This window comes from Triturus cristatus, chromosome 4_1 (assembly GCF_964204655.1).
Source record: "Triturus cristatus chromosome 4_1, aTriCri1.1, whole genome shotgun sequence".
In the NCBI taxonomy this organism is placed as follows: Eukaryota; Metazoa; Chordata; class Amphibia; order Caudata; family Salamandridae; genus Triturus; species Triturus cristatus.
This window is the reverse complement of record NC_140585.1, coordinates 706956565-706978688: the sequence shown is the minus strand read 5'-3', so window position 1 is coordinate 706978688 and position 22124 is coordinate 706956565. Positions and strand designations below refer to the sequence as shown.

The following is a 22124-nucleotide window of genomic DNA, read 5'->3' as shown; positions in this document are numbered from 1 at the left end:
TGGAATTTTTCTGCCTACTTGAAGCGACATCCCATCGATGTGTCATTCATAAAGGAAAAACACCTCACCAAGCAATCGGCCTGTAGTCTTAATAATAGACACAGAGGTACATGCTATAACTCCACATTTAGCTCCCGTGACAGAGGGGGTTCTACTCTGGTTGAGAAAGTGATGTGGTTTAAGGATTATAGACACAAATATAGACCAATATGGTAGATATGTGGTGGCTTTGGGAGAAATCAATGTCCATAGAATAGTACTTGCCCCCCCTATAGGGCCAGCTATGGTAATCATCAGTTCTGGGATACCTGCAACGAGCTATTCCCCCCTTTCAATGTAATACTTTATTATGGGGAGATGATTTTAATTGTACAATGCACCCGAATCTAGACAGATAGACTGGTCCTCCCAAGTGAAATTTGGCAGCAGTCCGTGAATTAAAGTGTATTGTTGCCTGGGAACAGTTACTGGACATTTGAAGACCTGGAAATCCAGCTCCTTAAAAATATACACATATTACTCCATAGTGCATGGCATGCGTACTTTAATAGATGTATCCCTTATGTCTAGTGATGTTGCCTTCTGGATGGAGTCCGCCAGACACCTTCTTTGCACATTTTCTGACCATTCTCCTGTTTTCTTCTTTAAATACATAAAAGCAGAGTTTACCTTTTAATATCAAAGGTTTTCAATGGCCATTGATGCACGGTCAGTACACATAGGAAGGTGTGAGTCCTGGTTCAGTTCTTTGGTCTAAGTGTCATTTTTCTAAGACCTACTGTTAACAGTGGCATGTCCTTGTAACGGCGTAACTGCTTTCATAGGTATATTTATCAATGAAAAGTACGTGTTCTATAATTGGTTTCTTTTTTTCACTTTTATTGTAACTTTTCAGCAAGGAATTGATAACCATGTTGGAATAGAAATGTACAACTTTCTGAAATGTAAAAATTGATTTCTAATCGTTTAACCCACCAAGTAAACGCATGTATAAACAGTCAAAAAAAAGTAAATGTTAGTTTCTTCTTCATGTATTAAAAATGAATGTATTTTTGCTGAGAGCATGAACACCTGAGAAGCGAATCCGCTCCTGCAGCCAGGTCCCAATCTCCTGCAAAATGTAGTTTTCACTCTAATAACTGGGTATCCTGAGGTGGTGAAAGCGGTTGGGAGTCTTGGAATATTGAAGATGCAGAGCCCTCATTTCATCTGCTTTCATATGAGATGTAGAAGTGAGAACGCCTGTGTCCCTCATTCATCACACTTACGGGGCTGTGGTGGGGAGTAATTCCTGGTATGAAGTGAAGATATGACCTGGTGCTGTAGGACTGAATGGTATGGCCCATTGCTGAGTAAGATGGTCTGCACTGAGGGAGAATGACGGGCACGTAGTGTACTGGGCCTCAATTCCAGAGGTTGGAGGAGTATTTACTCCACTGGAAGGATCAGAGGAGGCCTATGTATCTGGGGAACACTGAAGAAAGCTGAGAAACAAAGAGGGCTTGCGCAGCAAAGTCCTGTGTCGAAGGTGTGTTGCACACAGGTGGTTTTGAAGAAGCCTTGGGGCTGCGATGCGAAGGTCTGGATTGAGGATGCATCGCACAGCGGCGGTTCTGATGCAGCTGCAAAGAGATGTTACACTGTGCCAGTTCTGCTTACTGGACAGAGCAGGACTAGCAGAGCAACTTCAGGCCCACTTCCAAGGGTCCAGAACTGTGGTGGCACCATGTGAAGGGCATGACCCACAGCAAGTAGAGCCCACATGCTGGGTTCAAGTTGGTTGGAGCCTTTTCTGTCCTTGAGGCTCTGATCAGGAGGCCAACCAACTAACCCTTGGAGTCTCTGGTGGTCTTGGGATCAATATACAGCTCCAGGCCTTTCGCTCAGGCAGAAGGGCAACAGAGCAACTGAGTAGCAGTCCTTAGAGCAGCACAGCTGCCTTCTGAGCTCCCTCAGGTCCATAAGCGTCCTAAAGAGTTGGGTCTGAGGGATATATATATATATATATATATATATATATATATATATATATATATATATATATATTCTGGAGCTTTCCCCCTTCAGAGTTGTTTGGAATTTCCTGGCTGCAGCTTGTCTGGGGTCACAAAAGACTAGTGTCAGAATCTTCTGTGAGTATGCTGGGCAGAGCCTTTGTGGTGTGCTGGGTGACGGCTCCTTCCCCTCATCAAGTCAGAGATGGCCCATCCTGCCAGACACCATTCCCCTTTGTTTCACTGTGTGGGAGCAATACACAAAGGCTAACTGCCAGCTACACCTAGTCTTTTGAACCAGGATACAGGCAATTGACACTAAATGGTAAGGACAAGAAATTGCCAACTTTTCTTAAAGTGGCATTTTCAGAATTGTGACTTAAAATCAGACTTTACCATCAAAGAAGGCTTTAAATTCTAATTCTTTAGACACCAAACTCGACATTCCGACCTCTACTCAATTGAAAGTTACTACTTATTAAATGTAATAAGGGAACCCACTGTTATTCTATGGGAGAGGGCACTCATTGCAGTAGTGTTCGCTACCAGAACATGTAAAACTTAAAAGTACATGTCCTGCTTTTTAAATACACTGCACCCTGCCCTCTGGGATGTTTAGGGTCTACCAAAGGGGTGCCCTTTATGTATTAAAGAGGAAGATTGAGCCTGGCAAAAGCTTTACTTTGCCAGGTGGATACGGGTGTTCAAAATGAACACAAAAGCTGCAATGGCAGGCCTAAGACCTGTTTAACAGGGCTACTTAAGTGCGTGGCACAATAAGTGCTGCAGGCCCACTATTAGCATTTGATTTACAGGCCCTGGGTTCATATAGCCCCGCTTTACTAAAGACTTACAGGTCATTTAATTGTGACAATTGGGTTTGTTAATTTCACCATGTTTAAAGGGAAGAGAGCACGCACATTTTAGGACTGGTAAGCAGTGGGATAGTGCACAAAGTCCTAAGCCCAAGAAAAGAAAACAAATCTTCAGCAGGAATGAAGAAGTAGGGCTAAAGGTTTGGAAGAAGATGACAGTAAAGCTGAGAGGTCTAACATGTATGCTTTCTGCTTAGGTTGATCTCACATTATTCATCAAAGATTGCACGTTTATTTTGCCAGTTAGCATAAACCCCTCCAGAGCAGTTTATGCAAAGCACTGCTGAGAACTGAAAAAAGAAATTGGAAACCAGGGTGGCAGAAATTCCACTTAACCAGAAGTTTGAAAAGGGAGATAAATACCAGTTTCATGGAAGCAAGTTGCTATGGCCAAAGAACCTCACCTTTGGCAATCAGAGGGGTAAAAGCACAAACGCAGGTAACACTACTACTTAAAGCACTTAGAAATGGGGATATATAGTATGAAGAGAGACACAAAAGAACAAAATGTTACAGAGGCATTTTGCTAAACTTTCCTCGTGAAATTACATGCTCTCGGTGCTCAATAACTAAATCAGAAGGGCTTTAACCCAGAATTGGAACAGCTATCATCTTAATTGTAAAGACGTTTGCAGGAGAGATAACCAAGAAACATAGTATAAGTTTAAAACCTAGTTTTAATGCATCTGCATTCCATTTCTCATTCAATCTTTGGTTTTGCAATTTAGTGCACTTATTAGTGACCTACACTACTATCAGAGTAAACCTATTGCAAAAAAAACCTTAATTTCCAGTTTGTCCAGAGAGGCAGAGCACATAAAACATTATGGAAAGCTTTGTGTAGGTTCTAGGATCATATAGTTTCTCACCTTCTGTAGCCATCCAACGTTCAGCCATAAACACAAGGGAAACATTCATCTGACTTAACCGACTTTTGGCTTTGCAATTGTTTTATTTTTCTTCTTATTGCCATTGATGTTGAGCAACAAGCATTCCCAAAGCAAAAAGGTCAGCTACTGCATTTCAAAGAAAGACCTATTGGCTCTGCCATTGTTTTTTCTTTTTCTTTTGTAGGCACTGTTTTTTTTTCCTTTGAGTTTAAGCACTCTACCAGAATGTGTATTTCTTTCAGTGGGCTCCCTCATGTCTTTTGGCTCTTTCTACCCTCCCTCCGTTGTTGCTTGGAACTCCCGCCTGCCTCCCTCCATTGTTACTTGCAACTGCCACACTCCCTCCCTCTATAGTTGCTTGTAACCCCCAACATCCTCCCTCCATTCTTCCAACCAACCCCATTCTTCCTCTTTTCCTCTGTTGTAGCGTGCACCTCGCACAAACATTGGCACTTGCAAGTTGCAACTCCCAAACGCCTTCCCTCCCTCTGGCTTTTGCTTGCTCCCACCATAACAAAAAACGCTATAGAACAGTCTTGTTGGCTGTGTTAGAAATGGGGGTCTCTAGTTGGTAAGGGCTTGCACCTTTGTCCAAATAGGACCCTTCTTCCTAGTCAGGATAAGGGAGTTACACTCCTAAAATAACCCCTGCCCACCCCCATGGTAGCTTGGCACGAGCAGTAAGGCTTATCTTAGAGGCAGTGTGTAAAGCATTTGCACATATCCAACTTTTTTATGGTGTAAGCACTACAAAAGGACACTACACCAGTTTAGAAAAATATCCAATATTTGTATATAAAAATCCACAATATAGTACTTCAAAATCTGCTTTTATCAAAATATGCTTTAAAAACAGTTCCTTGATGTAGATAGCTCCGTCCGGGGCTATCAGGGCGTTGTGAACAAACAAATCCAAACAGTTCTGGCTGACCGCGGCGTCGCGGGCCAGCTACAGTATCGGGGAGACCCGCAAACAGTACCTTTTAGAAATGTTGGGCATCGATGAACTCTTGTTGAGCTTTTGAAAACACGGTGTCCGCAGGCGTCTGTTCCGGAGGTCGGTGCAGGAGTTGTCGGGGCCCTCGAAGTCACACCCGCTGCAGGTCGATCTCCTCTCTGTTGGAGTCAGGAGCGCTGACGCCGGCACGCGTCGTGTGCTGCGGTGCCCTCAGGTCGCAGTGCGAGCAGCGGCTCAGTGGCGGTGTTGGTGAGACCAGGGTCACAGTGCGAGATGAAAGCAGTGCTCGTCGCAGTGCTGGCAGGTCTCGGCGCAAGCAGCGCCGTCGTCGTTGCTGAAGCGCTGTCGTTGGCTGACAAACTGGAGTCGATGGCGCCGGTGTCGGTAGGCCCAGGGCTGTGGTGTGGGATGAGGGCGGTGTGTCATGTAACTTAACGAGCGGTGCCCTCGAACCACAGTGCAAGCAGCGGCGTAGATTTTGGCGTGAAGTGTTGTCGTTGGCGTGAGGCCAAGGCGTCGTCGTGAAACGAGGCGATGCAGAGTGTGGTGCCCACAGGTCGCGGTGCGAGCAATGGATCGGTGGCGACATCAGCAGGCGTCGTCGGTGAGACCAGGGTCACTGTGATGCGTTGTGGCGGTGTCCTCTGCAGTGCCAAAGCGTCGTCGTGCAGCGGTGCAGAGTGCGGTGCCCACAGGTCACAGTGCAAGCAACGGCTCGGTGGCGGCATCAGTAGGCATGGTCTGTGAGACCAGGGTTGTGTTGCTGTGTTGTGGTGGTGCCCCTCTGAGGTGCCTTCGGGACATGGAGTCAGCAGCGGCGTCGTAGACATCGTCGAGTTGCTTTTCTTCTGTGGCAGCACAAAAAACACAGTCCACAGACTGAGGGCAGAAGAGCTTGAAGTCTTTGCTGTTCCTGAGACATCTTGAACAGGGGGCAAGCTCTACCTCAAGCCCTTGGAGAAACTCACAAATTAGATTGCAGAAAGTTCAGCCCAGTCCTTTCACTGCCTAAGACAGAAGCAGCCACTGCAGGCCAACACAGCAAAGCACACAGCAAAGTGGTAGTTCCTCCTCACTGCTTCTCCAGCTCTTCTTCTTGGCAGTCCTCTTGATCCAAAAGAGTTCTAAAGTTTAGGGGTATGGGCCCCAATATCTATATCCCAAAATCCTTTGATTTCTTAGGCAGAGAGTGTCTGTGCCCAGTCAGTACCAGTTCTTCCTTCTCTGGTGTGACTTCCTGGCAGGCGGTGGAGACAGCATTGTCGGAGGCAGACCAGGCCCTTTGAGGTGCAAGGAAATCTCCTCCCCCTTCCCCAGCCCAGGTCTATTCAACCCTTTCCTGACCCACCTAGACTATCTGGAGCCACTCCTTCTCCCCAGCCTTCTGTCATCCAAAACCCAGACAGGCAATCTACATTCCAGCAGAGGCACACAGGATGACTGAGAAAGAAAATACCTACTTTCTAAAAGTGGTATTTTCAAACACAGAATGTAAAAATCACCTTCACTGAAAGATGCATCTTTAGATTCTGAGTTCAGGCAAACTAAATTGTATTTTCCTATCTAGTTCCCAGGGCCAGTTATGTTTATAAGATGTTATAAACAAACTTCCCATTCTGTCCTATAGGGAACAAGTAGCCTTGCCATAGTGAAAAAAAAGAAATGGGCTGTAATTCACTATCAGGACATGCCACACACACCAGGGCATGTCATACCTTTCACAGACACTGCACCCTGCCCACAGGGGTACCTTGGGCCTACCTTGGGGGTGCCTAATATGTAGAAAAGGGAAGGTTTAGGGCCTGGCAAGTGGGTTCACTTGCCAAGTCAACATGGCAGGCCCAGACTGCACATAGGCTCTGCAGGCTGCTTGTGTGGGTGGCACAATCCAGTGCTGCCCACCAACAGCATTTGATTTACAGGCCCTGGCACACGCAGTGCACTTTTACTAGGGACTGACACATAAATCAAATAGGCCAATCATGGAAACACCAATCCATAACACAATTTGCCACAGGAGCACTTGCATTTTGAAACTGATCAGCGGTGAGAAAAGTGCGCAGAAACACTACGCCAGCAAAAACAAAGTCAAAAACGGGAGGGCAGAAGGCAAAAACTCAGGGGAAACACGCCAAAAGATGCCAAGTCTAACACTGTGTCATACCGCTTTATTTTAAAGTTTCAGCCATGCTGTGAAACAGCCACGCTGTAATACAAGATAGCTAAAACATTGGCAAATCCAATATGCCATATAGGCGGAACCTATTGGCATTTTTAGTGCTTTTTTTTTTTGTGGAGCAAGAACCTAGAGCTCCAGTTCTCTCCGCCCACATCGCATTGCCTTAGTGGACAGGGAAGCTATCCTGCAGGTACAGAGGTTGCGGTGCGGTCAGTTTCCAAAGACGAATTCTCATTTTCGTGGACTTCCGACAGGCAGAGCAATAACAGGGCAGAAACTTTGATGTAAAGAAACTGAAAAGTCGAAATGGAAAATATGTGCAGTTCGTATTTCCCTGCTCGTGCAAAGGTTGTAACTGAAGGAAAATCATGGCACTGCCTCTCTTCTGACAATTTCTAGGACTGGCTTGACGTATGGCAGACGGTAACAGGTCCAGGCCCTGCGCCATTTCAAGGTACTTAGGACAATGCCACTACAGGATCAGATGTTCTGGATGGTCTGATGGTGGTGTGATGGTGATGCAAGCGGAGGTATAGGCACAGCGAACTAGTGCATGGCTGCATAAAGAGTGATGCACTGTATCGAGGAAGTTTCGCAAAATCCCTGGACAATGGATGAACCACCACAGAAATTCCTAAACCGCCAGCATAATTGTAAGTCAGCGTGGTACTTTTTAAATATCTAAAGTATATTAAAGAACAGTGGCCCCACAAAAAAGATGTAGCTCGTGTTGGATATGATGAGTACAATACATAATTAGTGCGGTGCAAGTGATTTCAAAGGTCTGACCTTAAACCTCTCTAAATGCAAACAAGGAACGTAACTGCATAACTCTTTTGAGATGCAGGAGTTGCTTAAGTAGAAAAGTTTTCCACGGAGGTATTATGCCATGCCAAATGTTTACGTCTGCTAAAGCAGAAATTGGATAAGTGGAAAGGCAAGGCAGGGGGACTAATCCATCTACAGTCCGAAAAAAACAGGCATGAGAACGAAATAAAAATCGTCTTTTTTTTCTAAATCAATTCAAAGCATGGAAAGACATGCGCTGCATGTTGTTGTCGTGTACTTAAATGTGTTTCTTCTTGAGCTCATTTTAAAGTCATTACCACACTGCTACTGTGACGTTCGTTTATTTGTGCATGTGTATATCATGCTTTTATTAGTGTGACCAAAGACCAGAAGTCTTGAAAATAAATATTTTGAGTCCCTCTTAAACAGTGGCAATGCTCTAGGGTATGAGCAAGTGTTCTTGGACGTTTTCTGCCTACATCATGTGATGTATTGTCGTAATGTGCAGATGAATGGAGGACTTCCATTTTTTTCTAATAGTTATTTACAGTTAATTGCACCAGAGTGCTCCTGTAGTGAAGCGACATGTGGACTTGCCTAGAAAGATCCTCTGTGTTTTAATTAGTGTTTCTGGTCGGATTTGGTGCTTGATTAGAAATACTGTCTATGTATAGTCAGATCTTGATCTTCTCTACTACCACTTAGTCCTGGTATGCGTTTTGTAGTTCAGTGTTATTTAATGTGTTTCCACCAGTGATAAATTGCAATGTTCTATTTTTTATCTACTAACTAAATGCAGATAATAACATAATGTTTGCTTCCATTCAGCCAACGAAAGGGATTTTTATGAGTGTGTTCCTGATTGTTTTACCGTTGGAATCTATGGCTCATGGCCTTTTTCATGAATTGGGAAGTTGTCTTGGTGGAACATGCGTTGGATATGCTATTGTGATTCCCACCAACTTCTGCAGGTACAGTATTTACATATTTATTTCTAGCTGTTTTGTTCCTCACTGCACATCAGCTTTTGCCAAGTCAAAGCAATGTACTATTTAACAGTGACTATACTTTGTGTTACTGTGGGCCGGAAGGGCCTTCCCCCAGAGGCTGCCAAGTTACAATCTTCACAAAGTGGCTGCTGATTTAGAATTATGCACGTGGGTGAGTGGATATCAACTGTGTGTATTATGTGATAGGAACTCGAATTTGAATGTGTTACGAGGTAGTCCTGTTTCTCCTTCTATCACTGTGACCTTCATACCCAAAACCTATGATAGATAGAACAGTGAAGATTTTGAGCAACTTTCAATGGACCATTTAAAGTTGTACCCCTACTTAAACTTACATTTGTTTATTAGGGATTAACATTTTTGCCACTAAGGACTTTATATCTTCAGGCAAGTCACCGGTGGCTAAGGCCTTAGTTCCTCTGGTGGAAGACCGCCAGTTATGTTTAGAGATTCCTGCTAGGCAAGTTGGAATCTTTGTGCAGTGAGTGGAGCAGCCGCTGTGATGACTATTGAAAGCAATAGCGGGTGCTTTATTTGATGGATGTTTAAGGGACCTGCTCTGCAAAGTTTGTTGTTTTCTGAAAAAAGATGAATGGTGGATATTAGTCAGTTATTTGGAGTGAGAAGGGTAGCGGAGGCATAAAAGGGAAGAAAGGTTTGCATTCATGTAGCACCTGTTACCCCTGATGGGTGTTCAAGCGCTTTTCTCGCAAGTAGGACGCTACTCCGGAACCCATAAAGGATTAGTGTTAAACATTAGTATAGTGAAGCATGAAGTAATTTGAGTGGTGGATATGTTATTCAGTTATTTGGATTGAGAAGGGTTGGGGAGGGGTAGAAAAAGGTTTGCGTTTATATAGCGCTGGTAACCCTCATGGGGTGTTGAAAAGCTTCATTGGCGAGTAGCACGCTACTCTGGAACCCATAAAGGATTAGTGGTGAATTAGTATAGTGCAATATGGAAATTGAGAAGTGAACATGTTAGTCTGTTATTTTGATTGAAAAGGATAGTGGAGGGACAGAGGAGTGAGTTTGTTTTGGAGGTCATTGCAGTAGGAGGAGGCTTTTGGAAGAGTAAAAAGGGGTTTTTGAGGGGAAGAGTCAGAGGGGAGGGTTTATAAAGGTTTGTTCACTTCCAGGGGAACCTCATCAATAGTCATAAGCACTAGAATATTCCCGCCCTTGCGCGGGACCCCGGAAACACAATCATATATGTGATATATATACAAATGCAACCTTTCATAACCAGAGCTGAATAATGCTGTAAAGACTCCCCTGTATATAATAAATAATATATCCATTATAAACAATGTATCATAAAAACAGGGAAGAAATAACAGCAAAGCACGTTTGAAAACTGTTTTAATGCTTAGCATTTAGCACAAAAACCTCAGATAGGACTGAAAGCATTGACAGCTCACAGGCTGCATTGCAGAAAACTACAGCCTAGAAAAGGCTAGAGAGCTAACTCATAGCAACATAGAAAAACTGGCACTGTGCCTTTAAGGCAGCCATGACCCCAAGCTTCCCATCATGCCTCAGGGGTGACAGTTAGGTCAGTTGTTCTTTCTGGCTCCTTTAGTCAGGACCCTGGTTACACAGCTCCACTCTTTTTCTGGTTTTATTCAGAAATAATCTACAATTTTCAGGAAAATTTATTTTACTTCGACGTTTTACATCTAGTCAAGTAAGGTGTTTGCTTTTTCTGACTAATTTTGGCATTTTTCTCCACTCAAAATGCCAACCCTTTTTGATCCCTGCCCTTCTTGTGGAAAAAAGGAGGCCAGGTCAGACTCTCACTCAGTCTGTATTCTCTGCCTGCCTAAAGATCATGTTCCCAAGACTTGTCCTCATTGCCAGTCTCTCTCTAAAAGAACTTTGAAAGACAGGGAGCGTATACATCTTTATGGGCTGGCAGAAAAGGCTTCCAGAGGCAGGTCTCCGGTGAGAAAGGGCTCTAAGAGGCCCAGATCCTCTTCTAGAAGTAGGAATCCATCAGCGTCGGGCTTGGCGCTGGGAAAACCACCACCGGAGGGACATATGTCCAAGAAACGACCTTCGACGGCGGGCTCGCCGTCGAGAGAACGCAGGCATGCATGTACATCCCTACATTCAATGTTGACATCGAGGATTCGTGAGCCTCCGCCGTCGTCAACCCGGCGGCGATCAGCGTCGAGGAGTTCCAAGTCCACCACCGAGGTCAACTCGGCGAAGATTGGCGTCGAAGAGCAAAAGTTCTCCGCCATCATCAACCCGGCGACGATCGGCGTCGAGGATCAGCAGCCCTCCGCCGGCGTCGGCTCGACGTTCAGCCTCGAAGGCTGGCAATCCTCTGTCATCGTCACTCCAAAGACGATCGACGTCGAGGGGAGAGAGTCCTCCGCCGTCGCAAACCAGGCAGCGATCGGCGTCGAGAACGAAAAACCCTCCACCGTTGTCATCCCGGCGACGATCGGCGTAGAGGACCAGAAGCCCTCTGCTGACGTTTGAGTTTAAAAGCATTTATAAAAGCGCACGTATACCGGCGGTTTCTTGGCGCTGTAGCTAGTGGGGACTGAGGGTTAAGAGCAGGGAGAGAGGGATGGGCATTTATTCAAAGGATTTTGTGAATAGGTAGGTTTTAAGACTTTTACGGAATTGGGGATAGAGGGTGATGGCACGGAGATGAAGGGGAAGGGAATTCCAAAGGATTGGTGCTAGAATGGCAAATTTGGAGCCGCCCCACTTCTTTCTCCGGAAGCGAGGGATGGTGAGGAGAAACTGAGAAGAAGAACATAGGTCCCTAGAGGGGACATAGGGGACAATCTCAGAGGAGATGAAGGCAGGTGCCAGGTCCAATCGGGCCAGGAAAGCGATGGATGAGAGTTTGAATTGAATTCTAGCCCGCACTGGGAGCCAGTGGAGAGATTTCAGGAGTGGGGTGGAATGGTGGAATTTGGGAAGGTTGAAGGCTAGGCGGGCCGCCTGGTTTTGGATCTGTTGTAGGCGGCGCAAACTGTATGCAGGAATACCGGCATACAGAGCGTTCCCGTAGTCCAGGCGGGACACCACCATGGCCAGAATAATAAGTTTGAGAGCGGAAAAAGTAAAGAAGCGGGACACCTTGCGGATAGTACGCAGTGAAAGGAAAGAGGAAGATACCACAGAGCTAACCTGGGAGTGGAGGGTGAGTTGGGAATTGAGCTTGATGCCTAGTGTTTTAACAGAGGAGGAGGGGACCGGAGGAGAACCAAGAGAGGGAGGCCAGCAAAGGGGGGACCAGGGGCTGGATGAGCCGCCCGTCAAAACCAACTCGGTTTTGTCCGGGTTAAGTTTGAGGTGATTGTGGCCCATCCAGTCCCTGATGTGAAGCATGACAGTTTGAAAGTTGAGGACAGCAGAAGGAGAGGAGAGATCAAAGACCAGCTGGAGGTCATCCGCATAGTTAAATACGGCGACCTCCATCTGTTGGAGAGAGAAGATGAGAGGGGCGATATATAGATTAAACAAAAGAGGGGAGAGAGATGAACCTTGAGGAACCCCGCACTGGACTTTCCGGAAGTCCGCTGTAAAGTCACCCAGGCGAACAGCCTGGGTGCGGTCGCTCAGGAAGGAGGACAACCAGACCAAGGCAGTCCCCTCGATCCCCACCGCCCTGACACGGGAAAGTAGGATGTTGTGGTCCACCGTATCAAAGGCGGCTGAGAGGTCGAGGAGCACAAGGGCCTGGTGATGATTGGTGTCCATACCCTCCCTGAGGGTGTCGAGGACCGACATGACCACGGACTCCGTGGAGTGTGCGGGGCGGAAACCAGCTTGGCGGGGGGCAAGGGCTCCATATTTCTCCACAAAGGAGCTCAGAGCGTAGGTGACGTGGCGCTCGAACACCTTAGCTAGAAATGGCAGGAGGGAGATGGGGCGGAAATTGGCAGGGACAGAAGGATCTGCCCCAGGTTTTTTCAAGATGGGCACAATTACCGCAGACTTCAATGGGCTAGGAACTATGCCTTGCGCGAGGGAGCAATTAAGGAGGTGAAGGGGGGGATCTGGACAGGAGACAAAGATGTGGCGGAGGATATGGGCAGGACAGGGATCAAGGGGGGAGCCAGATTTGATCAGAGGCACCAATGTAGTCAGGTTTTCCCGGGTGATAGGGGGAAAGGTGGTTAGTTTGCCTTTGGGAGGGGGACATTGGGGATCCAAAAAAGAAGGGGGAGGTGGGGGGATGTTGGCCTTAATGGTGATAATTTTCTGGATGAAATAATTATTAAGAGAAAGACAGAGATCATTTGACGGGGCAGGTTTAAGCGTAGTTCTGTCCGAGAATGCCAGGTTGTGAACGATGGAGAAGATCTCCTTAGGCTGGTACTCCGCTGTTAGGATTTTGGAGGAGAAATAAGCTGTTTTGGCCTCCAGGATGCTTTTTTTGTACTGGTTAAGGATATTGATATATTCCAGTTTCAAAGTGGGGCAGTAGTTTCTCCTCCAAGCCCGCTCTGCACGGCGAACTATAAGTTTGGTGGCTTTAAGCTCTTGGTTAAACCACCGGTTGGCGTCTTTGTCGCGTTTAGAGGTGATGCGCTTGAGCGGGGCAACGGAGTCGCAGCTGCGGGAGAGCCACTGGTCTATAGCGTCAGCCTGGGAGACGGTGGTGAGGCCCTGAAGAGGCGGGAGAGAATCGGCAAGGAGAGAGGAGAGATTCTCAAGATTGACCCGGCCCCATGATGATCGGACCCAGGTGTTTTTGGGTCGGGGGGGCATAGCTGGGGGAAGGATAGGAAGGAGAAATGAAATCAAATGATGGTCGGACCAGGTGCAAGGGGAGATAGATAAGGAATCCACAGGATGTCAATCCAATGACGATCGGCATTGAGAACCAGAAGCCCTCCGCCGCCGTCATCCCACCAACGATCGGCGTCGAGGCGAAGGAGTCTTTCGGCGTCATCGATCCCACAACGCTCGACGTCGAGACGAAGAAGTACCTTGACGTCGTCGATGCGACATTCGACGTCGAAACAAGTGGAGTCAACGCCGAGGTCACTCCCAAAACCTGGTCGAAGTTCGGCGGCTAGAAAAAGATCTAGATCAACGTCGAGAAGGGCTCCATCGGAGCGGGCTATACGCTAGACGTCGAGACCCACATCATTTAGATCTGGAGAGGGTTTAGTCGTTTTGTTGACTGAATCAGCGTCACGACACTCATCCTCCCATTCCTCGAGACGTCCGTCGACGCATTCTCCATCTGCGTCCCCCGGACACCATTCGAGGAGGTCACGGCAAAGGTCCCTATCACATCAAAGGAGGGCCTCTCCTTCTGTTCACCTATGTCCAAGATGGCTTTTACCAGTCCATCACTGGAGTAAGGCTCCAGTGGGAGCATCAAGAAGGGAGGAGGAATATACTAGCCCTATCCACAGATCTCCTCTACAAAGATTGGTACAAGAGGTGGATAGATCACCTTCGCCGGTACGTAAGCGCCGTGCAGGAAGATCTCGAACGCAGGCCTTCTACGTCCCATCACCGAAGAAAGATCTCCTTCATGATCATCTTCCTCCACCCACTCCTCTAAAAGAGACTATTCGCCTACTCTGTCGGACAGCCCTCGGTCCAGAGTGTCTCTGATAGATGACATTAACACATATCATGATGTGCTACAGAGAGGGGCCCAGAATCTGAACATTGAAATGTCCACTCCTCAGGTCGCTACAACAGTGATCTTTGAGACGCTGCACCAAAGATCTGCTTCTCGTCCGTTACTACCTCTGGTTCCTGGGCTTTTGGAACCAGTGATGGGCATTTTTCTAACGCCCTCCGCGATTAAGGCTACACCTGCCAGAATACAAAAAAAATACGAACTTGCTGATACAGACCCGGTGTTTTTGAAAACGGATCCGCCTGCAGATTCAGTTATCGTCGCGGTGGCATGTAAAACGCACGCAGTCTCTGCACATGCGTTGGTCCCCCTGTATAAAGAGAGTAAGTCCCAGGATTCTTGGGGACGAAAGGTTTGTGGGTCTGCAGCGTCCTCACTAAAAGTCTCCAGCGCAGCAGTCTTATTGGGTCGTTACGACAGAGCCTTATGGGACTCTTTGGATCGTTTCAAAGAGAGACTACCGAAGGAGGATCAAAAGGACTTTGAGGAAGTCATTACAGAATGATCCCTGGTGGCTAATCAAATGATTAGCACTGCAGCGGATGGTGCCAAACTATCGGCGCATTCGTATGCTCATGGCATTTGCGCAAGGAGGTCTGCCTGGTTAAGGCTTACCGCTCTCAAACTGGATGCTCAACAGAGGATCCTTAACCTGCCCTTTTCTGGTTCTTCATTGTTTGGTTCCCACACAGATGAAGAGATGGCTCGAATGAAGGCGGAATTAGACACTTTGAAGGTGGTGGGGTTGGAGAAGAAAAAAGAATTCAGGCGGAGATACAGACCCAACCAACGCAAGGGATACCAACAGAGGGTTCAAACCCCTCAATGGTCCCAAAGCAAAAACCAAGGAAGATCACAGTTCGAAAGTCGAACAGAGGTAGAGGAGGTAATCAGCAGCAGTCCTCTTCCACAGCTAGATCAGCAGGGAAGCAATGAGCCAGAGCTTCCTCTGCTGCCGTTGCAAACTCCAGTGGGAGGAAGTGTTTCACATCATCTGAAAGAGTGGTGCAACATAACAAAAGATCGTTGGGTGCTCAGTATACTGCTCAATGGATACGCACTACAATGCCGTGTGGCTCCAAAGGACATTCCTCCAAAAAGATCTCGTCCTCACCAGCTAAAGTTGCTACGACAAGCAGTGATAACCCTTCTACGAAAAAAGGCCATAGAAAAAGTTCCTCCCTCTCAACGGGGAAAGGGAGTGTACTCCAGGTACTTTCTTGTACCAAAAAGAGATCAGGAGCACAAATTCAGACCTATCCTGGACCTTCGAGTACTGAACAAAACCATCTTGAAGGAGAAATTTCGCATGCTGGCTCTGCATCAAATATGTCCACATCTGCAGGCAGACGACTGGATGTGTTCAGTGAATATCCAGGATGCGTATTTCCACATTCCTATAATTCCCCGTCATCGCAAATATCTGAGATTCGTGGTGGGCAACAATGACTACCAGTTCAAGGTCTTGCCCTTCGGTCTAAAATCTGCCCCTCGAATCTTTACCAAGTGCATGGCGGTGGTAGCGGCGGCTCTACAAAGAAGAGGTCTCTTCGTGTATCCGTACTTGGACGACTGGCTCCTGAAAGGTCCATCTCCTCATCAAGTACAGAGCAGCTTCCGAATGTGTCTATCTCTACTCCACAGGCTAGGTCTGCACGTGAATATGGAGAAATTGGTTCACCAGCCTACTCAGGTGATCCATTATCTAGGCTCCACTCTGGATACAAACCTAGGAAGAGCGTTTCCTTCGGAACAGAGACTTTCATCAATTCAACAGAAGTGCAAAGCTCTTCTCCAGACAAATCGTCCAACGGTCCGGCAAGTGGCCTCTCTGCTAGGATCAATGGCTTCTTGCATATTCCTCATTCCCACCGCCAGGCTGAGAATGAGGCCTTTACAGCAGGACCTGGAGGACAAGTGGGACCAAACATCGGGTCACTGGGAAGACCGAATTGTGCTTTCACAAGCAGCAAAGTCGTCTATTCTATGGTAGACTCGTCCACAGAACCTCTTAGTGGGAGTCCCCTTCCATCAATCTGTTCCGACCCAATCCTTGGTAACGGGTGCATCCCTACAGGGATGGGCAGCGCACATGGATTGCCTACAGATGCAGGGGAAGTGGTCCGTCAAGGAACAATCCTACCACATAAACATGTTAGAGCTGCCAGCAGTCCATCTAGCTCTGAAAGCTTTTCAGCCCTCGATCATGTCCGACTCAATCCTCATCCAAACAGACAACACGACCACCATGTATTACCTCAACAAGCAGGGTGGTACGCGTTCTCTCCCTCTCTCCCTGGAAGCTCAAAAGATATGGCATTGGCTTCTAGCCCGAGGCCTCTCCGTCACAGCGGTGCACCTTCCAGGGGAACGAAACATGCGAGCAGATGCACTCAGTCGGCACTTCGAAGATCAGCCAGACTGGGTGCTAAACGACGAGGTAGTGGCAGAAATTTTCAGTGGGGGCAACCTTCCATAGCTTTGTTTGCAGACGATCAAAACAAAAAATGCCACGCCTTCGCCTCCAGGTTCCACCGTCCAGGGACGAGGGGGAATGCTCTTTTGATGGACTGGTCCGGAATATTTGCATACGCCTTTCCTCCCCTGCCTCTGATCCCAAAGGTGGTATCCAAACTCATTCGGTCCAACATGTCAATGATCCTGATAGCCCCGGACTGGCCTCGTCAGTGGTGGTACCCAGACTTGTTGCAGCTGTCTGTGCGCCCCCACAGGAGGCTTCCTTACAGATCGGACCTGTTGACCAAGATGGATGGGAAGATTCTACATCCCAACCTTCCCTCACTGAACTTGGCAGCATGGCACCTGAGGTCCTGCAATATGGACATTTGAATTTACAGCAGGACTGTATGCATATACTAAAGGAGGCAAAGAGGCCTTCCACAAGGCCATCGTGTTCCTTTAAGTGGTTCTACTTATGGTGCACTCATAATCATTTTAATCCTACCAATGGGCAGGAGGAGGTTATTCTTCCTTACCTCCTGTACTTGGCTAAATCTGTTTTGAAATATTCATCGATCAGAGTACACTTAGCGGCCATTACGGCCTACAGAAAGTCTCCAAACCAGCCTTCCTTTTTTCAACTACAGGTGGTCAAGGATTTCTTACAGGGGTTGAAGAAAGTGTATCCATCTGTTCGGTCTCCTTCTCCTCCTTGGGTTTTGAATCTAGTCCTCTCTAGATTAATGGGTCCTCCTTTTGAGCCCATCCATAAAGCCACGCTGCAGCATTTGACATGGAAGACCGCTTTCTTAGTCGTGATTACATCAGCGCGCAGAGTAAGCGAAATCCAAGCGCTGTCTTCCAAAGAGCCATATACTATCTTTCACCACAACAGAGTAGTATTAAGGACTCACCCTGCTTTTCTACCGAAAGTTGCATCTGATTTTCATGTTAATCAGTCCATTTCTTTACCGTACTTTTTTCCCAATCCCGCTACTCCTGCGGAAAGGTCACTCCACTCATTAGACCTTAAGAGAGTGCTTAAATTCTATCTGGAGGGAACGAAGGACGTAAGAAAATCAGAGCAACTGTTTTTAAATTATGGTTCTATGAGGACAGGCTTTCCAGCTTCCAAAAGGTCCATTTCGAGATGGATAGTGTCCTGTATAAAAGTGGCTTACCAGCTGGCAAATAAACCCCTGTTGTCACCTAAAGCACACTCCACTAGGGGGAAATCAGCTACAACAGCTTTCTTCCATGACGTTCCGATGGCAGAAATTTGCAAGGCAGCAACCTGGAGATCGGTGCATACTTTCACAAGGCATTATTGTCTTGAATCCGACTCCCGGGCGGATACTCAAGTAGGCCAGGCCTCCTTGAGAAATCTAATCAGATAAGAGAAATATCTGGGTTTTCAAGTTTAGTTGTCTGAGCTTGGTTGTTAATTATTATTTTCCTTTGCCCGCAGTGGATGAGGTGAGGCTCGCTATTCTATTCTAGTGCTTATGACTATTGATGAGGATCCCCTGGAAGAGAAGGATTAGTTACTTATCTGTAATCCTAGTTCTCCTCCAGGGGTATCCTCATCAAAGTCATAATCAACCCTCCCGCCTCCCCGGGCAAAGGAGCCTTATTTTTAAGAAATTGTCAACTCTTTGTATCATGGCTTTGTGTCACCGCAAAGAACAACTGACCTAACTGTCACCCCTGAGGCATGATGGGAAGCTAGGGGTCATGGCTGCCTTAAAGGCACGGTGCCAGTTTTTCTATGTTGCTATGAGTTAGCTCTCTAGCCTTTTCTAGGCTGTAGTTTTCTGCAATGCAGCCTGTGAGCTGTCAATGCTTTCAGTCCTATCTGAGGTTTTAGTGCTAAATGCTAAGCATTAAAACAGTTTTCAAACGTGCTTTGCTGTTATTTCTTCCCTGTTTTTATGATATATTGTTTATAATGGATATATTATTTATTATATACAGGAGAGTCCTTACAGCATTATTCAGCTCTGGTTATGAATATAACAAGGCAAGGAACGTGGCACTCTGGAACTGGTTTTGAGCATATATTTATTCTTTTCACAACCTCCACAAACCAACGCGTTTCAGCCCCTCGGCTTTTTTCACAGTTAGTGAGTCCTTTGTCTCTCACTTATTTATACCCACTTTTGCCACAATGATGCATTGTGGGATTTGTAGTGTGTATTGGACAATTTATATTAACAAGTGAATACATTATAATAAAGAATCAATTAAATTTTTAACCAATTGTGTTAGGCTTAGGATTACATTATCCTCCTGATATTATTAATATCAACAGATTTTAACATTGTATCACATATTTCTGTGTTTAACAACTAGGCATTGGTAGTGCATCTGTATAGTACATTATTTAATTCGATTGAATTATAATTTTCAGTTCCTGGTATAGTACCAGTATTGAACCCACTTTCTATTACATGGTGACTTAGTTCTTAGATACTACCAACCAGTTAACGCTTCAGTTCAAGACAACATTTTTCACTATTTTCTTTCCTTAAATGGTATAGTGTATTTCACACCATTCCTAGTTCAAGTATTCACTTTGTTCATTTTACTGAATTGTCTTTGCATTCCTAGAGATGTACATAGAGACGTGTATATATATGTTTGTCACATATATGATTATGTTTCCGGGGTCCCGCGCAAGGGAGGGAATATTCTAGTGCTTATGACTTTGATGAGGATACCCCTGGAAGAGAACTAGGATTACAGGTAAGTAACTAATCCTTTTGGGGGATTGGTATAGTAAAATAGGTGTCAGATGATGCAAGGAGGGGTAGAGTAGGAGAGAGTCTAGAAAGGGTTATTATGGGATCATAGTAGTGGTATGGGGTTTGGGATAAATGAGAGAGTGAATGTAGAGGATATATTGATAGATGCAGAGGGTGAGAGATTTGGTAGTGCCTTGGAAAGAGTAGTAGAAAGAAGTTTGAGATGAGTCAGAAGGTTGGGCCAGAGGATATATTGAGAGAAGTATAGGCTTAGAAATAGAGTAGTGCATTTGAAATGCTAAATTATAAGAAAGTGATAAACATATAGATCCATAAGTACATTGAAAGTATATTGATGCATAAAGGAGGTAAGTATATATAGATTAAAGATCTTGATATAGGTACAGGATGAGAAATTGGGTAGTGCATTGTATATGCTTTTTCAGGAGAAAGGTAACAGACACACAGATCCAAGTACATGGAAGGTACATAGATGCACAATGGAAGTAAGTACATGTAGACCAAGATGATATATATTTTTTTTTTTTAATTTATTTATTTACAACATAATTATTTTACATGTTTATACAACGCTAGGTACATATCTATAGTGAAAATAAATGATTATATACAGAGGATTATGCTGTAAATTTCTGTTTGCGTATGGTGCTTATGTGGGGAAGAGCCAATTCTTGAGTACTTTTCTGAAGATAAGGTGGTTGTCGGTGGATCTTATGTTGGGGGAAGAGTTCCATAGTTTGGCTGCTTGAACAGAGAAGGATGTGCCACCCATGGTTTTATTCTTGTATCTTGGGATTTTGAGGCGAGATGCCCCTTTAGAGCGTAGGTTCCTTTGTTGAATGTGTTTGGTGATTTTATTCCTGATGAAGAGCGGTCCGATCCCATGTATTGCTTTGTGGGTGATACAAAGTAGCTTGAACGTGGATCTTCTGGCAACCGGTAACCAATGCAGGGCTTTCAAGGTAGGTGAAATGTGGTCTCGCGGTTTGATATGCAAGAGTAGTCTGGCAGCCGAGTTCTGAATCCTTTGTAGTCTTTTCATGCTCGTTAAAGGTGATCCGTGGTAGAGGCTATTGGCGTAATCGAGTTTGGAGGACAGGACAAGGGAGATGGTAGCTTGGACCTTGTGTGGAAATCCCAAATAAGGGAAAATTTGTTGCAGCGTTTTTATAATGACAAAGCTTGATTTTGCTAGGTTCTCCACTTGGGCATTCATCGACAGCTTGAAGTCTATGATTATTCCGAGGTTTCTTACTTCCTTCGATAATTTAGGTGGTGATCCCAGTACATCAGGTCAGGCGGCAAGTGGGTCGTAATGTTTCCAATCGCCACACGTGACCATTTCTGTTTTTGAAGCATTCAACTTGTGATGTCTCCAAGTCATCCACTGATCCACGGCTCTGAGACAACTGAAAATTGGCAATTTTTCAATGTCTTTGGGGCATTCCAGTTGAAGGAGTATTTGCGTGTCATTTGCATAGTTATAGCACGCGAGGGGAAATTGGTTGAGTACCGGTAATGACTGCATGTATATGTTGAAAAGCATGGGTGAGATGATAGAACCTTGAGGGACCCCTGCTTTTGTGGATTATGGATTGGACGAGAAAGGTGGGGTATGGATGACATTAGTTCTGTTTCGAAGGTAGGACGTCTTTGTTTCAGAGTGTCATGGTCAACCGAGTCAAAGGCAGCCGACATGTCCACGAGGAGGAGTGCAGCAACCCCGCTGTGGTCAACTGTATTCTTCACGTCATCCCAGGAGGGCAGATTCAGGGCCTCTTCCCGGACGGAATCCTGTTTGGAAGTCTGAGAGTATGTCATTCTCTTAAATGAATTGTGACATCTGGGCGAACACTGCTCTTTCTATCAGTTTGCCCAGGAGAGGTCCATTTGTAATGGGTCTATAGTTGTCAGGGTTCAGCGGGACCAAGTTTGTTTTCTTCAGTAAAGGGCGGATGTGTGATATTTTGAGTTCTTCTGGAAATATTCCGGTAGTTAAGGAATCGTTGAGGATTCTTCTTACTGGAGTGGCAGCAGAGGTTGTTAAAAGAATTGTCTTGAAAGTTTGTGTTGGACAGGGGTCAGAAGGGCTGCCGGCAGGCCTGCTTGCTTTGACCAGGGTCATAAATTCATCGTGTGAGATGTGTCGGAAGGAACAGAGAGGCTGGGTTAGAGTATTCTTGGATTGTTGTTTTGTACAGGGGTTCGTGCTGGTGCTTTGTTTCCGTTTTAAGTATGAGTCCAATGTGTCTGCTTTGTCTGTGTAATGATTTGCCAGTTTGTCTGTAAAATCTTGAGTAACAGGATGAGTTCCTTCTAGGCAATTTGGTTTGCGAAATCCATTGAGTATTTTATAGAATTCTTTATTTGCACATTTAGCATTTTGAATTCTGTCTGAATAGTACCTTTTCTTAGCTTTTTTGATAGCTGACTTGTATAATCTGTTAATTTTTTGTAGGTGAAGTTTCTTGTTTGGCGTTTGTTTTGAGCCAGGTACATTGCAGCTTTCTAATTTGTTGTTTTATGTCTTTTATTTCTAAGTTTCCCCAAGGTGCTTTTTTTCTCTTGTGTG

General features: G+C 45.7%; 2 protein-coding genes across 2 annotated transcripts in view; both read left to right on the top strand.

Moving 5' to 3' along the window:
- TMEM168 (transmembrane protein 168) overlaps positions 1 to 22124 on the top strand; it is a 185529-nt gene that overhangs the window by 79100 nt on the left and 84305 nt on the right. Inside the window, exon 3 of the mRNA XM_085653177.1 lies at positions 8514 to 8656. Within this exon, the coding sequence (XP_085509303.1) occupies positions 8514 to 8656 (143 nt within the window). The remainder of the gene's footprint in view (positions 1 to 8513; positions 8657 to 22124) is intronic.
- LOC146855408 (uncharacterized) lies at positions 14349 to 17706 on the top strand. The gene is made up of 2 exons (XM_085650604.1): positions 14349 to 16244; positions 16405 to 17706. The coding sequence occupies exons 1-2, from the start codon at positions 14851 to 14853 to the stop codon at positions 16475 to 16477; spliced, it is 1467 nt and encodes a 488-aa protein (XP_085506730.1). The 5' UTR covers positions 14349 to 14850; the 3' UTR covers positions 16478 to 17706.

Bases quoted from the DNA above. Each gene is read 5' to 3' on its own strand.
- LOC146855408 (XM_085650604.1), top strand. From the start codon at position 14,851: ATGATTAGCACTGCAGCGGATGGTGCCAAACTATCGGCGCATTCGTAT. The intron at 16,245-16,404 runs GTGGGACCAAAC...GCATCCCTACAG, and splicing joins CAGCAGGACCTGGAGGACAA to GGATGGGCAGCGCACATGGA.